Source organism: Orussus abietinus, unplaced genomic scaffold (assembly GCF_000612105.2).
Source record: "Orussus abietinus isolate OABI.00-Male unplaced genomic scaffold, Oabi_2.0 scaffold27, whole genome shotgun sequence".
Lineage (NCBI taxonomy): Eukaryota > Metazoa > Arthropoda > Insecta > Hymenoptera > Orussidae > Orussus > Orussus abietinus.
The window spans coordinates 246,690-261,264 of record NW_019394254.1 but is presented as its reverse complement, the minus strand read 5'-3'; the positions used below and the strand labels follow the sequence as shown (position 1 = coordinate 261,264).

The 14,575-nt window shown below is 53.1% G+C and overlaps 1 protein-coding gene across 1 annotated transcript; it reads right to left on the bottom strand.

Moving 5' to 3' along the window:
- Nucleotides 1-9,341: 9,341 nt before the first annotated feature.
- LOC105694864 (centrosomal protein of 104 kDa) lies at nucleotides 9,342-14,436 on the bottom strand. Its single transcript, XM_012415954.2, has 16 exons — nucleotides 14,269-14,436; nucleotides 13,735-13,899; nucleotides 13,441-13,652; nucleotides 13,191-13,377; nucleotides 12,695-12,906; nucleotides 12,391-12,598; nucleotides 12,165-12,312; nucleotides 11,966-12,092; nucleotides 11,544-11,770; nucleotides 11,208-11,477; nucleotides 10,763-10,976; nucleotides 10,489-10,667; nucleotides 10,255-10,400; nucleotides 10,056-10,157; nucleotides 9,856-9,981; nucleotides 9,342-9,675 (listed from the first exon to the last, which is right to left on the bottom strand). Exons 1-16 carry the CDS (start codon nucleotides 14,306-14,308, stop codon nucleotides 9,605-9,607), a joined length of 2,634 nt encoding a protein of 877 aa, XP_012271377.1. The 5' UTR covers nucleotides 14,309-14,436; the 3' UTR covers nucleotides 9,342-9,604.
- Nucleotides 14,437-14,575: the final 139 nt, after the last annotated feature.

The following is a 14,575-nucleotide window of genomic DNA, read 5'->3' as shown; positions in this document are numbered from 1 at the left end:
GCTCGTCCGGTAACGCGAAAACGGCGGGGCGCGACGCCGTTAAGTGAGGTTATGTCGCGTTATAGGGCGCCGTGCCGTTTCGCGAGACGGCCGGCCGGCAGACGGGAATAAAGGGAGCTGCATCCCGGGGCAGTTAACCGGGCTGGGACGGAAACGAGGGACCCCAGGTAAATTCCCATCCCTCGATAGTCCGTCGTTAAACGGAGCCGCGATACGGGCCAGGGTTGCGACGCGGTCTCACCCCGGTCTAGACGCACCCTACACCGACGAGGCCCGTTGGCACCCACACAACGCGCGGTTTACTGCCCCGCCGTTAATGCCGCGCGGCGGGCACACCGGCGCGAGCTTCGCCGGCGCTCGTGAACGCTCGTCACCGCTCGTGCGCGATCGTTGGTGCGCCCCCGCGCGCCCCTATATAAGGCCGAACACCGGCGCGACCGCCGCCGAGGAACGAGCCCGGGTTACGGGCCGTATAACGCACACGAGGAAAGATAGACGGTCTCTCTCGGTAGGTACGCGTCGACCCCCGGCCTGGTTTAAGCTATGAGCATAATGAAAAGCGGATTAAAAACTTTTACCCCGGGCCGAAGGGTGCGACGCGGCCCGATTGGCGGAGAACGGCTTCCCTCTTTATTTACTTTCACCCGGTTTTGGCCCCTCGTTCCGATCTTAGCCGCGCCGCGGCGCCACCTAACGCTCGCTTTCCTATTCCAGGAGTCGATTCTCGTTTCCGAGAAAAATTCTTACAATTCATGGCGCGGAATTCATGAACGTGTACGTTACGCGGATTTGAGGTTTTAGCGGAAGTCCTAATTTTTTGGATATCGACGGTGGTCATTGGAAATCTCGAAAGGAGGCAAATCGAGAGGAGGAAAGAGTCGGTCGCGGAATGATTACGGCCGCAAAGTGGCGAGGGTTCCGTCGCGATCGAACTCGTCTCCGTTCGGCGGGCTTTATTAGAGCCGGGCTTATGCCTCGCGCGGGTTTTATCCCCGGCGTTCGGCCTTGTATTTAGAGAGTTTTGAAATTCAAATGAGGCGGCCGGTGGCTGGCATGGGCATTGATATGCGAAATATCGGCAGGGACTCCTCTACCGGCTCGACGGCCGCCACCTCGCGGTCCGCCCGTCGCGGAAGAACCGGATGAACCCGTAAACCCCTCCGAAAATTCGGCCCGCGTCGCGGCGCCGATCGATCCCTCGGCCAAGGGGCACGAACGCATCCCGACCTAACCTCCCTTCCTTCGACGCCCCCGGAAACCACCCTTCGAGGACCTCCATTTTGCCCGGCGAGAAGGAAGCCCGAAAAATGGCCGCTCCCTCGACTTCCTCCATAATCGCTCCCTACGACCGAGCTCCGCGCCTCCAAATTCTCAATTAATTCATTAACCCATTAAGATCAACCTTTATACCCAAACAAGGGACAACCCCTTCGTATTACAAATTCCTTAATCCTTTTAATGTGGACCCTCGTGCCAAAGTTTCAAACGCTTCGGTGCCCTCAGGCCGGGGAAAAGTCTTATAAATATTTTCACATTTTGGTATACAGGAGCGACCCTTTCGTATCGCCTTAACGCGGTCCAGTTTCCGTTTCATCGATCGGTTGGATCGCGTTTTGTAAATTCTGAAAAATCCCGAAGTGCCCCGGAGTCCTCCGGTTGCCTAGCGACGGGGTTCCTCTTTCCAGAGGAAACGAGTGCATCCATAAGACAAGACTCCTCCGTGGCACGCACCAGGGTAGGTCGGAGGTCCGAGGTGGCCCGGGGTGCAGAACTCGCGGGAGCGACGCGTCGCTCGGGCGAACGACCAGGGTTTTATGGGATTGCAGGTGCAGAGGTATATGGGGGATGGGGGGGTCGGGCATACACACCGGCGCGGTTTTACCGTTTCGGAAGTCTAGCCGCCCCCGGCTATCCACTCCTGCCATCCTCCCGGAACGGCGCTACCGCACCCTCGCCGCCGCCCCCGCCCGCCGTGTCTGCCCCCGAGTCTGCCCCGCAGCTTATACGACCTTCCTCCCCCCGCCGACCGGGACTGGCACACACCGAAGTCGTAAACCTGCACCCTGCCTCCCGGGGGAGAGCGCCGTAAAAACTAGATATCGTTCCTCGGATTATTTATCTATAGAAAGGAGAGGGCGATTAGTGGGTGGCGAAGGAACTAAGAACGGCTCCGGGGGAAGGGACCCGACTTCCACCCTGGAAGGAGACATCGCTCGGGCGGAGCTTCCGCGTCGATTTTAACGGCCGGAGGCGACACCTGTCCCGGCTCTTAATTCGGGAACGCGGACGTCGCGGCTCGTATCCGCCACCGCCGCCGCGGCGGAATCCGTCCGGCGCGAACGGCAGCGTCGGCTTTACGAGAGAGGGAGAACTTTGGGGGAGTTTTCATGAAATTAATACAGAGTTTAGTTTTGCGACCGTAAACCAGAACCAGACGGCAGTAAAGCCGGCGAAATGGCGAGGGACAGTGCCGTCTCGCCTCCAGCCATTAATGGGTCACCAGACGTATAACCGAGTTATGGCCTAGGTTAGGGCAGCCCCGAAAGCGCGCACTTAACGCGCCAACCTTGATAACGGATTTACAGCTCCGTCTACCGCTCGGAAGAATTCCGAGCGACGCGGCGGGCCAGTTTTCCGGAAGCTTCGACCTCGCGAACTCGAAACTCGACGCGAGTTTCCAATCGAGGGTTCGGTCGCGATACGGTTGAGCCGAAGCGATTACGATGATCCGGAAACAATTCGGACGGGACGAGTCGACGCTCGATTTTGGTGCTCGACTCGTTTAGGACGGTCGGGGATATTTTTTTTACGGGTTAGATTAGATTTCTTTCTACTTCCTACACGTAGGTTCCGGTCGGGAGTCTGAAGAGACGTTGACGTCCAAAGGGAGCGAGGGCCCCCTCTCCCTTGCTCCGTCTCTTCCGGACCTGGCAAGGGGAGGGGAGCACGGCCTCGGGAACGAGCCCTTTCGCCACGATCCTAACCTAGACGACCCGCACCCCTCGACGCTCGGCCGCCCCGACGCCATTGGCAATCACGCTGCCATAGTCTCCGCGGCAAAATGGCCATGACTTGCCGACGCCCCCGCCCCTCGAAAACGCTCGACTTTACGGCCGGCCGCTTTTCAGCCGGGCAAAGTGTCTCGGGGGGCCTCGCCCCCAGGAATGCCGATTCCGCGATCCCGCGGGAATTTCCGTCCGCCGACGTTTCGATCGCGCTTTCGATGGAAGAGGCAAAAGGGCCGCCGAGGGAAACCTTCCAGGGGGACGATTTGGTCCCTGCAGTCGGGATGGGGAAAAAGAATCGTAATCGATAAGGCCTGATATGTGACGTCTAGAGACGTTTCGCGAACGGGGAAGGACCCGGAGGTGCGGAAAGTGCGAGCATAAAGGGTTGCCCGCCAACACCTGCGCGGACGTGCACTTAATATCTCCCGCCGCGATGAAAACGTTCGCGGGGCTCCATGATATATCGGCCACGTAGCGAACCGCCCGGATTTCCACTTTGCCAATTTTCGTACGCAGTTCCGCCGCGGCTCCGTTTTATTTTTCGAACGGGGGCCAACCGGCCTTATGGCGCGCCCGCCACCTACATGGCGGAGCACGGGGGTACATAAGCAATTTCGCGAGACCCGTCGTTCTCGTTTTGCCAGGGGTTCCATCGCCGGCGTTCGCGGTTTTCCATTAGGGGAACGGCTTTTCCGGGATCCTCGACGCGCTTTGAAAATTTCGACGACCGAAAAGGCGCAAAAATCGCCCCCGGGCCCGAGTCGCGCCGACGGTTTCGCGTCCACCGGTGAGTCGTAAATTGCGGAAATCGCCCCGCTTCCGCAAAGATCCCCTTCGGTGTTCCCCGGAACTGTGCCACATTCCGAACTAACTTCCGTCCTCTTTTTACATTTTCGCAAACTCGGAGAAGTTGCTCCCGCGGGTCTCGCCCCGTCCCCCGGCTGCATAAGTATATAAGTATACAAGTATGCGAGGACCCGAGCCCGTCACGAGGGGCGTTCGGACCCCCGTTTCGAACGACTTTCGACTTTCGATTTTCGATCAACCCCGTTCTCTGAATCGTAATTACCTATCCTAATAACTCTTCGATATACGCGGCGTTAAAAATACTCGTCAAATTCCCCCACTCTTGGTACATAAGGTCGTGGTAAAATGACTAATTCCAATTCTTCAATTATTAATTCCTCGATCGTTGATTTTTCCCGATCGGCCAGGTCGGATGGAAGCTCGGCCGCGACCGAAAATACGGGGCTCCTTCTCTTTGGAAGAGGCTAGGGACTAGCGAGGGCGGATCAATACAATCGCTAATCCGGTGCATTGTGAGGCGAGGCGTGGCGCACCAAAGAGGCAGGGTGAGGCGGTGGTCTTGCCTTCCTTCTCGCCCCGGCTCTTCCCTTCCAGGGCTCCGTCCGCCGCCGCCCCCCGACTTCCAACCCTTAAGGTACCATTTCGCCCGCTGCCCCGCTGCCCCGCTGCGTGCAGCCAGCCTCTCCGATTGGCCAACGCGGATGCAATCTCCAAAATGGTGTTCCCGCTATCCCGACTATTCTCCAGATTCTGCCCAAGACGCACTTCTTCGATCCCCTGCAAACGTTAAGCTGACGCGAAAGCGGCACCCAAGGGGTCGATCTAAATTTTTCTCCCCGAGGAAGGTCTTGATCCGCGCGAAATTCCTTTTTTTACTCCGCGCATATCTCCCGTTATTTTTTCTATCGAGGAGGAAGTTTGCGATTGGACGGCACATGGGTTTTCGGTTATTCGTTCCGAGACATGGATCGAATCTCGACTCTTCCCTCACGGCGACTTAGCGCGGTCCCGGTCTCGAATCCTCGGGAGGAATAAAGTCGCGAGCAATTTCCATGCGATATCTCCTGGACCGGTGGAGCCGTCGCCACCAGGAGTCGGGGATAAGGATGGTTCCGTAAATCCGGGCTAGCGGGCCGCAACGTGGGCTCGCGACCCTTCAGGAGACGTCCTCGTAAAGAGAACAAGTTCGAACGGTTCGGGAGCGGTTCGAGGGGGTTCGAGGGGGTTCGAGGGGAGGGTTGGAAGGTGCCCGAGGGGACGCGAGGGTCTTACGCCATTGGCTCGACCACCCTCCCTGTCCTGGGCGTATAACCACCCCCTGCATCCTTCGCAGGACCGCCCACTCTTTTAAGCGAGATGGACCCAAACAAACTCGTTCGCGGAACACCCGAAACTGTGTTACTGGAATAAACTCTGTCCGAGCCAGGGAAGCAATTTGCCTGGCGCGGAAACGCAAACGGGCGCGAATGGGCCGCAAACGCGGCGGCGTTGTGTACACCTCCTCCTGCCACCGGTAGCGGATGGATGCACCGTAATTCCTGTATCATAATCTCCGAAATAAGTTCCAACGTCGCGGCATTTCCCCGCAAATCGATTGGTCCCATCCCCGAGACCTCCACCTATTGTTCCGGGCGGAGGGAACGCGAGTGGCCGCAAATTGTGTACATTCCGTTCCCTTTCTCTTGGCACCGGAAGTGGAAGAAAGTGCTATAAATCCCGCGTTGTAATAGGAAAAGTTCCGGAGGTGGCTGCTACGCGGAGTCGGTGACGACCGCAGGTGCAAGGTGGGAGGCCGGGGAGGAAAAAGTCGGATTTGAATCTTTCGCGAGGTCCAAAGGCCCCGGAGCCTGAGATCTCGGAATCCGTCGTTGACCACTCCCCATGGACCCGATTTATAAACCCCGGGAAGATGTCCTCGAAGGGGGAACGCCGGGTTCCGTCGTCCTCCCTTCTAGGGGGCAAATCGAATGCACGGGGAATTCCCCCAGTCCCCAAAGCCGCGCCATTCTGGACGGCCTATGTATAGCACAGTCTTCCAATTACCGAGTGATTGCTCGCAAATTATAGGAAATGCAGTTCCGCGGATGGGAGGTTCATCGCGTATTACGGTATATCTCTCGGCGCCTCGCTCTCTTTCCATCCGACTCCCTTTCCGTCCATCCACGGGTGCTCCGTCTCCGTCCGACTCACCGTTCCGGCCTCTCTCTCGTTTGCACCCCAGCCGGCCACTCCGCCCTTCTCGTCCGCCCGGCTTCGAATTGGTTATTGCCCTCGATGCAGCGACCATGCGTCGCCTTGTCTCTCCGCGAAGAATCGCCCCTGAAAACTGAGAATCATCCGAATTATTGACGCCGTAATTTCCACGCGTTTTCATTTAAAAATAATATATATCATACGGTCGAATTTAGATTTATTAACCCTTTGAGCCCGGAACCTTTCCGACGCATGGGCGAAATTCATCAATGCGGGGGATCGATCGTCGAACGCCGTTAATAGTCAGAGGGTTAGAGACTTTTTTTTCAGATACATCCCCTGTAAGTGGGCGGATTCCAAGTTACGGAAACGACCTCCTGTCCAGAATTTCGCGTCTGCGTTACCTCTTGGACCTCTTCGACTCCCTTCCGGTCGCGCTCGCTTCCGGCGCTCTCGGCGTCCCGTTGTGCCCGGACTCCTTCGCGTCCGCTATCAGCGCCTCTTCCGTCGTTCGCGGCACTCAGACTTCAATTAATTTTGCCGGTCCGGCCTTTCCAATTTCAAATTTCTATCCCGCGCTCGAGCCAGCCACTCGAAGCGCCCGAACGAGACCCAGTTACGCGCGGAGAAGAGGTCCCCTTTGAAAAAGGAGTAATTGCTAGCGGCGAGCTCGGCGCGGATTTCCTCGTAACCGCGTGTCCGCGTCCGCCTCGGAAACGCGGCGCCACGGTCGGCGAATTTTTAAGGGTTTCCTGCCTACCGTATATATTTGGCGCGAAACTCCCGGGAGTTTCTCGATATCCCAGAAGGATGCGATCCTTCGACCCTGGATAACGGTTCGGTAGGAAACGGAAGGCGGGGTTGTAATCTTCTTCGATCTTACAACGCTAACATTAAATTACATTTTTCCTTTATCTTACGGTACCTACCTTTCCATGCGCGTCTCTCTTCCTTCCATGTGTAAATCGCCGTTGGCGGACGCATGCGACCTCTCTCCCACCTCCAGTCCAGGTTCGTCAGCCTGAAACTCCAAATAGAATAGGATAGAATCCCAGCTTTTACGTGACTTTTGAATCTCTTACCGGTAGCGAGGCGGCTTAAAGTCCGAAAGATCGCCGCGTCTTCGCGCGTCCATCGCTCACTCGAGGGCTCACGACCTCGACGATTGATTTACAATGGGCGGAGGTGTGGCGGGATCCTCCCGACAGCCAATATCGCGGCCGATGGCCGTTCTCGCGCGCGTGGACAATTATCCTCGGCGGACAAAGGCGGGCCAGGCCGAGCAGCTCGCGCCCATATCCCGGGGTTTTAACCTACGGCTCTTTACGCAGCTGACGCGCGTCTCTCGGCGTTAAAGCCACGCGTGGGCGCGCCTATGTGCGTGGGCCACCACCCGCGCCTCGGATCGCGCGTGCCCTCGAATGGCTGGTCGCTTTTTTACCGCTTGCTTAAGACGTAACTCCATCGAGGAGTGTCCGTGGAGTCCCCGGGATTTCCCCGTTTCTCCCGAATTTTTTCGCGATTTTTCGCGACCAGCCGGCGTCGCGTCCACCTGGTCGAGTCACCGGAGGTACGTCTCCGCCTCTCCTCTCTCCGGCTCCTCTGGTGGTAATGAGCTCGTAAATACGCGGCAATCATCGGAGGAGACGTCCACCTCTTCCCCGCGGCGAACACGCCGCGGTCTCTCCGTCGTCTCTCCTCCGTGACCGGCAGGTTTATGTCTCCCTCTCGCGTCACGCCTCTGCTCGCCCGGCGTTGCCAACCCCAGGCTCGTGGTTGCCGATCTCCCTGTACGTCTCCTTTCCAGAATTTGCAATGCCTTGCGGATATCACCACCTTTGTCCTGGAGAAATAAAAATTTCAGTTAAAGAAAACGCGACTCTCCCCGTGATTTTTCCAAAATCAGGGGATTCTTGTAGGTGTCAACCCATTGTCGACCGCTGCCACGTGCGCGTCGTTTCGATTAGCCCGCTGTCCGTGGCGTTTCGTCCGCGGGACTTTTTTCACGTAAGCGTCATACGCCCCGGCGGCAACGTAAAAGCAATGCGAAAAACGTGCGGCCGTCAAGAGGTCGACAAAGGGTTGGATGTTGCATTTTTATTGCAAATCGAAACGACTGGACGAGGTTTCGCGCCCTGGGTTGGCAACGCCGCACACACCGACGCCATCGACGAGGGGAACCGACGACGCCCAGATGCCCACGTACCGGAGTGGGTACCGAGGCGCACGTGAGGGCCTCCGAGGAAAAATCGTAATTTTGCATCCAATAATTCAGAGGCAAGGCGGCGCGGGAGAAAGCTCCAGGAGACTCGGACCCGAGGCTGCTTGTTCCGGGCGCTGGAAACGCTCCTACGCCGAGATTCACGAGAACTCCTGGATTGATACATGGACAGCTGGAAGCTTGAAAACAACCAGAGGACTTTGTCGATTTATCTCGCCAGGTTGAACCGCTGGTTATCCTAGAGGGGCCCACGCGATTCCTAGCTCGCTCTAATCTCGAACCTTGAAATCAAAATCCGTTACAAATGGAGAAATGGCGGGCCGCGACGGAAACTTCTCGAGGGATCAAATTAATCGAGATTCGAGCGGTCGCTCGTGGACCATATTAATTTCAGGGGAACGACGAGGAAGAGAAAAGTAGAGGGTCCAGGGACGAGATCGACCCTCGTCCCCGAGGACGGAAATCCCACGCGAATTCGTTGTTGGCGCGTATCGTGACACCATCTTGGGCCCAATGGCGGCCGAGGCCCCCCGAATAAATTTGACCCAGGAACCGCGAGAACTCTTCTAGACCCACGTGTTCCCTTCGCCTTAGACACGAACCGAACGGCCCACGCCCTGTGCCCGACAAATAACGACTAATGTTGGTAAATCACCGCCGTACACCCGTAAATCGACGCCGACGATGTTATTCTCTCGCACGCGCCCCCATCGGTCACCGAGAAAGGTGCGTCTCCTTTCGGGAAACATCGAGATCGAAAAGGTCACTTGGCTTAACCCCTTCACCGTTAAAAGAGCGACTATGGTCTACCTGGCGCAATAAACGGATTTATCGGCATTAGCGGTCGTTTTAAAATGACCGCCAACTTAAATGATTCCCAGCGTCGGTATGACTCGGTATCGGCGGAAACGGACCAAGGAACGACCTTCGTGAACAGGGGGTCGAAATTTGCACCGCGCACATTTTAACCGCGTAAACGCCGTTTGACCCGGATTAAACCTGCTATAAAACGGTTAAACTCTGATTAGCTCGAGTTGTGGAATGGAATTTGCGATATTTATTCTTACACAGATCGTTTCTCTCAAATATTTCATTTGTTACCATACCGTTATCTAAACCATCTACCCATTAATACGACTAGGTATCTTTCTCTTCGGTAATTCTTCAAATGTTGACTACCTCGTGCCCTCCACTTTCAAGGCTTTTCCCTTCTATATTTAAAGGACGGGTTTTTACTATATCAATTAAATATATGTATAAATATGCAAAATACCTAGATGCTTAATAACAATGATACATAAATTATGAAATAAACATTTCAAAAAATCATAAATAACTTTATACAAACTATTGAGACTAAAACCAATAGTTGATGCTAGTAATCTCTGTCGGTTGGCGAGGTCAATTTTCCACTCAAGTTTTGTAAGTTGGACGATGATTTTGTACCTGAAAACCATTTTAGATGTTTAACTTTCACGCGTTTAATGGTGAACAAACTGCATCGCATACTTTGCATTCAATTATCGAGTGTCCTATGGAACGATGTATCTAACAATTAAATAGAGGAAAATGAATAAATATGCCTAACTATAAAATCTACTTAATTAGGCTTTAGCGATGACTTACAGCCTTTTCCAATTTGACATCGAGGATTATTACTACAAGGTTGTTCGCCCATTAAGTGTTCTCTCCACTTGTTGTGATTAACTTGGGTAAGGCAAAGTGGACATCGTTCGTACCCTTCGATTGGCTCTACGAAATGATTATAATACAAAATTAAATGGTATAAGAATAACGATCTGTGGAAGTAATATGATTTTACCCACTTGTACATTTTTCCTCTTTCGTATGTTCCCCAAATGATCTCTCGTGTACAGCTTGTTTACATATTCCACATTTGGCATAGTTGCTTCTCATATCGCATTCGCCTATATTAATAAGAATTGGCTGATGATGTAGAATCTTAAGCACATGTGATTCTTGCGCTCAAAGGTAACGTGTATAAAAAAAAAATAGAATACTCACTCAACAGATGTATATTTAAGCACGAAATTTCCACAACTTGTTTGCATGCCTCGCATTTTGTTAACATTGGACATGTCCTCCAATAATGAATGTTAAGGCCTTCTTCCGTGTAAACCTGTCCTTTCGATAGACAAAATATACACATTCTGAAATACGTTAATAACGGTGAGTGTAATCACGTTCAGATTGCATGCCCTTAATCAATCACGAGGAGAGTGAATTGCGATCACTAACTTGTCTCCTTTTTGATCCGTGCTACCATCGGATGGAGATGTAATGCTCACTGAGCTTTCAGAGCTTACAGCAGGACTTGTTCTGGGTGGGGACTTTGTTATATTCGTTATGTTGCTGTCCATGGGTTTTATGCGAGTAGGGGTTGTGGACTTTTGGCAAGCTTCTTGTTCCTTTTTTCTCTATTCGGAAAAATAAAAATGGAATCATGAAATCTTAATTACCGACTCTTAAACGTTGCCTCTAAAATTGGCCAGTAAAAAAAAATATTCCTCACCTGAAGATCTATTAAATCGAACTCGTGAAACAGTTGCCGGTAGAGCAAATTTCTCCTCGTAATATCGTCATCGGGTGGCAGCTGTTTCCTTACCAATCTGGGATTGACTTTGTAAACTAGAACAAGAATTCTTTCCGAAACTTTTCTCACCGCTTCGGCTGGATGATGTAGACCGGACGAGCCCAACTCTGATAAAGTTCGACAGGTCAACCCACTGCAACAGTTGCAATGCCTCATAATGGGATAAATGTATTCGATTGTTCTAGGCTTACACCCAAGGAAGGGTTCCCCGCTACCGAGATTCATTGTCAACTCTAGTGGTAAATTGTTCAGGTTGCGGAGAACCCAAGTTCCTCCAGTGTTTAAAACAGTTTTGCGGTAATCGTGAGAATAACACGGTACGGTTCCAAGCCGTATTTAATATTTACATCTATAAAAAATATACCTTTGTTTGTCCGTGGATATTCCATGATTTAGGATAAGCTGTTCCACCATTTCTAGTCTGCTCAATGCCAGTCTTTGATGAGTGCTACTGCTGACAGGTCGACTCAAGTGAACCGGGATAATATGTAAGTCCCTGACGCACTTACAGTCTGCCATACTGAGTATCGTATGAACCGCCATATTGTGAATTCTCGGTGTCGTGTCTCCTGATTTGGTCAAGAGCTCCGGAAGCAAACGATCGACGCTGCGACCGATCTCGGCCGGAGATACCCTGCGGAAAAAAAAAAATTGGATCGGTCGACGTTCGAGAGAGCCATTTTCAATTTCCGTATCCAACCTGTCCGTGGCGAATTCCGCGAAGAAGACTCTTATGAGCTGAGCCGCCAAGCTGTAGACACTGAACACTTTGTCCCGCAATGCTCGGTGCAACAATAGAATAGCCGCCCTGGCTATTTTATTCGGTGAATGCTTAGATACTTCGGGATCGAATGTCCTAAGCTCCTCCTTCAAATGCATCAGACCTTCCTCCTTGTCCGTAAACTGCTTCGAGTAGAATTTTTCCACCTGAATATAATTTTACTAGGTAATTAGGTTTGACCCGTGGAACCCTACGCTAGAAAATACAATTCGAAGATAGACCGACCCAACCGCTTTAAATATTCACGTTCCAAAGCATCTTTCGCATTTTTCTAGAGAGTACCGAAATTTCACGAAAAGAGCGGAATTTCTAAAGTAAAACAATCGTTCGAAACGTAATACCATGTCCATCCCAAAGACCGCGATCGGCAAGGCCGCTTGCTTCCTCTCTCGGTCGTTAAGTTTGGAAGTACCCTTGGCTTCCGTGCTTTCGGCGTGGCACTCCCTTGTAAATTCATTGGTGTGCGAACTGCAAAACGGAATTAAGATGATCCGAACAAGCCGACTAGAGGCTATCTCCGAATAAAGTAAAGTTGCTCACTGTCTGAGCGCAGGAATCGTGCGCTCTTCGTATGCCTCGTAACTCGATCTAAGGGCGGGTCCTGCGGATTTTGTTTTTCTTCTGATCGATCCCTTGCTACAGTTATTGTGCCTCTCCAGGACACCATTCGTTGGGCTGTCCGTCACTTCTACGATTAAATCGGCAATAGAGGACGAGAGTTTTTCCTTTAATCGGGTAAATCGAAATTCCCAGGAATCGTCGATACCTGGACTATTGGCCTTTTGATGCAACGGCGAGACCGGCTGTTGATGAGCGGGCCCGGTCGGCGACAGAGCACCTTCACGACTCGGAGGGACGACCAACCTGGGAGGGGAAGTAACGTCCTCCGACGTCACTCCGGTGGTATGTCCACGACTGTCCAATGTTATCGGTTCCTTGCTCTCCACGGAGGACTCGTTGTTCTTCTCCAAAGGCTGAGAAAACGGTAGCGTCAACCGATGTTAAGCGAACTTAAACGTAACGTAAGATAAAACGTAAGAAGTCACCGTAACGGGACGGAAGGGGCTTACTCCGTGTAATTCCAGCAAGTCCTCGACTTCCAGGGTCTGATAGACTTGCTGCCTGTATTGCTGGGCCTGCGCCTTTTTCGCCTTTGCCTTGTCGTAATCTTCCAAGGCTATGGCATATTTCTTCTCTAATTCGTACTTGCCGAGACGTTCCCCTGCCTTTCTTAAATTCTCCATTGCGACCTTTAGTTTCGAGGCGTACTCGAACCTCTCCTCTGGAGCCCCGCGAGCAAGCATTGGGCAGGGAAAAGTGAAGATTACCGAATTTGCCGAGAAAACGGTCGATAAGGGAAAAAAAGGAATAAGGAACCACGCAACCCCTGGACCGGTCAAGATCGGAAGTTGTAACCGCTTCTTGCGCGATGTCGGAGGCTAATTCAATTTTTCATCTCAACGACGTCGACGACAACGATAGGCGTTTACACCCCGAAACCGTGCCAGAAGTCGATACACGTGCTTTCGACCGGAAATTCAAGATTTGCGTTATTCACGATTTTACCTTCGACGGCTTGCAACTTCTTCGCTTCCATCTGCCTAATGATTTTGGCTACCTCTCGATCGACGTACATTTCGAACGCCAAATCATCGTAGGGGGACGTGTAATGAGGATTGTAGGGAGCGTCTCCTTGTCCGCTCAGCTGTTGGCCGTAAGGTTCGCCGAGGATGTTTATGGCGATCAAGCCGACCTGCGGAAAGAGAATCGCGAGCGTTATCGATGCCGACGAAAAATCGCCGGTCGAGACACTCACTTGCTCGTGAACGTTGTGCGGATTACCGTGCGGTTTGTGGAGCCGGAGCTTCAACGACATCGCCTCGGTCTCCGGAAGAGCCACGCTCTTCAGTTCCCTGCTCTTGTAAAGGGTCGACGCGTTGTCGGACAGAGTGATGTACCCCAAGTAGGTGAAGTCCGTCGACAGGGAAGCGTTCTCCTCCCTCGAGGTCCAGATCTCCAGTTTCTCCGCTGGAGAGATCGGACGAGAGCACAGTCGCGATGGATTTCGATCGGAGACCCGAGTTCTAGAGGACGCTTCGCCGATACTTACGAATGAGGTACTGGTGAGCCAGGACCTGTATTCTGGTGAGCTTGGTCGGGCCGTGCAGGCGTAGGACGAGTTCCTGGGGGTAGGCGCACCTCCTGGCGCTCTGCCAGCCTCGCACCGTTGGACCGTGAGCGTTCAGTTCCAAGGAAGAGTGTCTCTCCTCCTCGCCTGCGGGGAGCGACGAATCGAGATTAGAACCGGACCGAGCTCGATCGCCTCGAGGACGGAAACGTCAAGGGTTAAGAAATGACGCGCGTCCTGTGAAAAATCGATGCCAACGGAATTGCGAATTGCCCCGCGCTCCGCGAAAACCTCCGAGTTAAATCAAGAGACGTATCTCCGGAACGGGCAGACGGCATTCCTGGTGGCATTTCGTCCCGCGTCCGTCCGATAACGGTAACCACCCTTTCGAATCGAGGCGGTCCTTTCTCGACGTCGACTTTCAGGAAAAGTATCGGCAATTCCTTCGAGGTTAGCGATTACCCGAGCTTTCGAATTCTATCGATTCGGTAAATAATAAATTGACGGTTTTCTTACTAGTGGCATAAACGACGTTGAATCCGATTTTCCTTGGCATGCTGAGAGACCTTTCGGTATTGTCACTGACCGGACCGCGTTAAACGAGGAATATTGGAGAAATTAAGAGAGAAGGCCGGATCCGAAAGGCACGCGAGTAGAACCATCCGTAAGCTCGATCGAGGGTGTCTCGCCTCGCCCCGGCCGACGCGCGCAGCCCCTGCGCGATGCCTGCGCGATGCCTGCGCGCAGCCGCCCTCCCGACACCCCGCCGTGCTTTTTGCCGCTTTTTACCACTTTTCGCCACTTTTCGGCATGTCATCTTCTT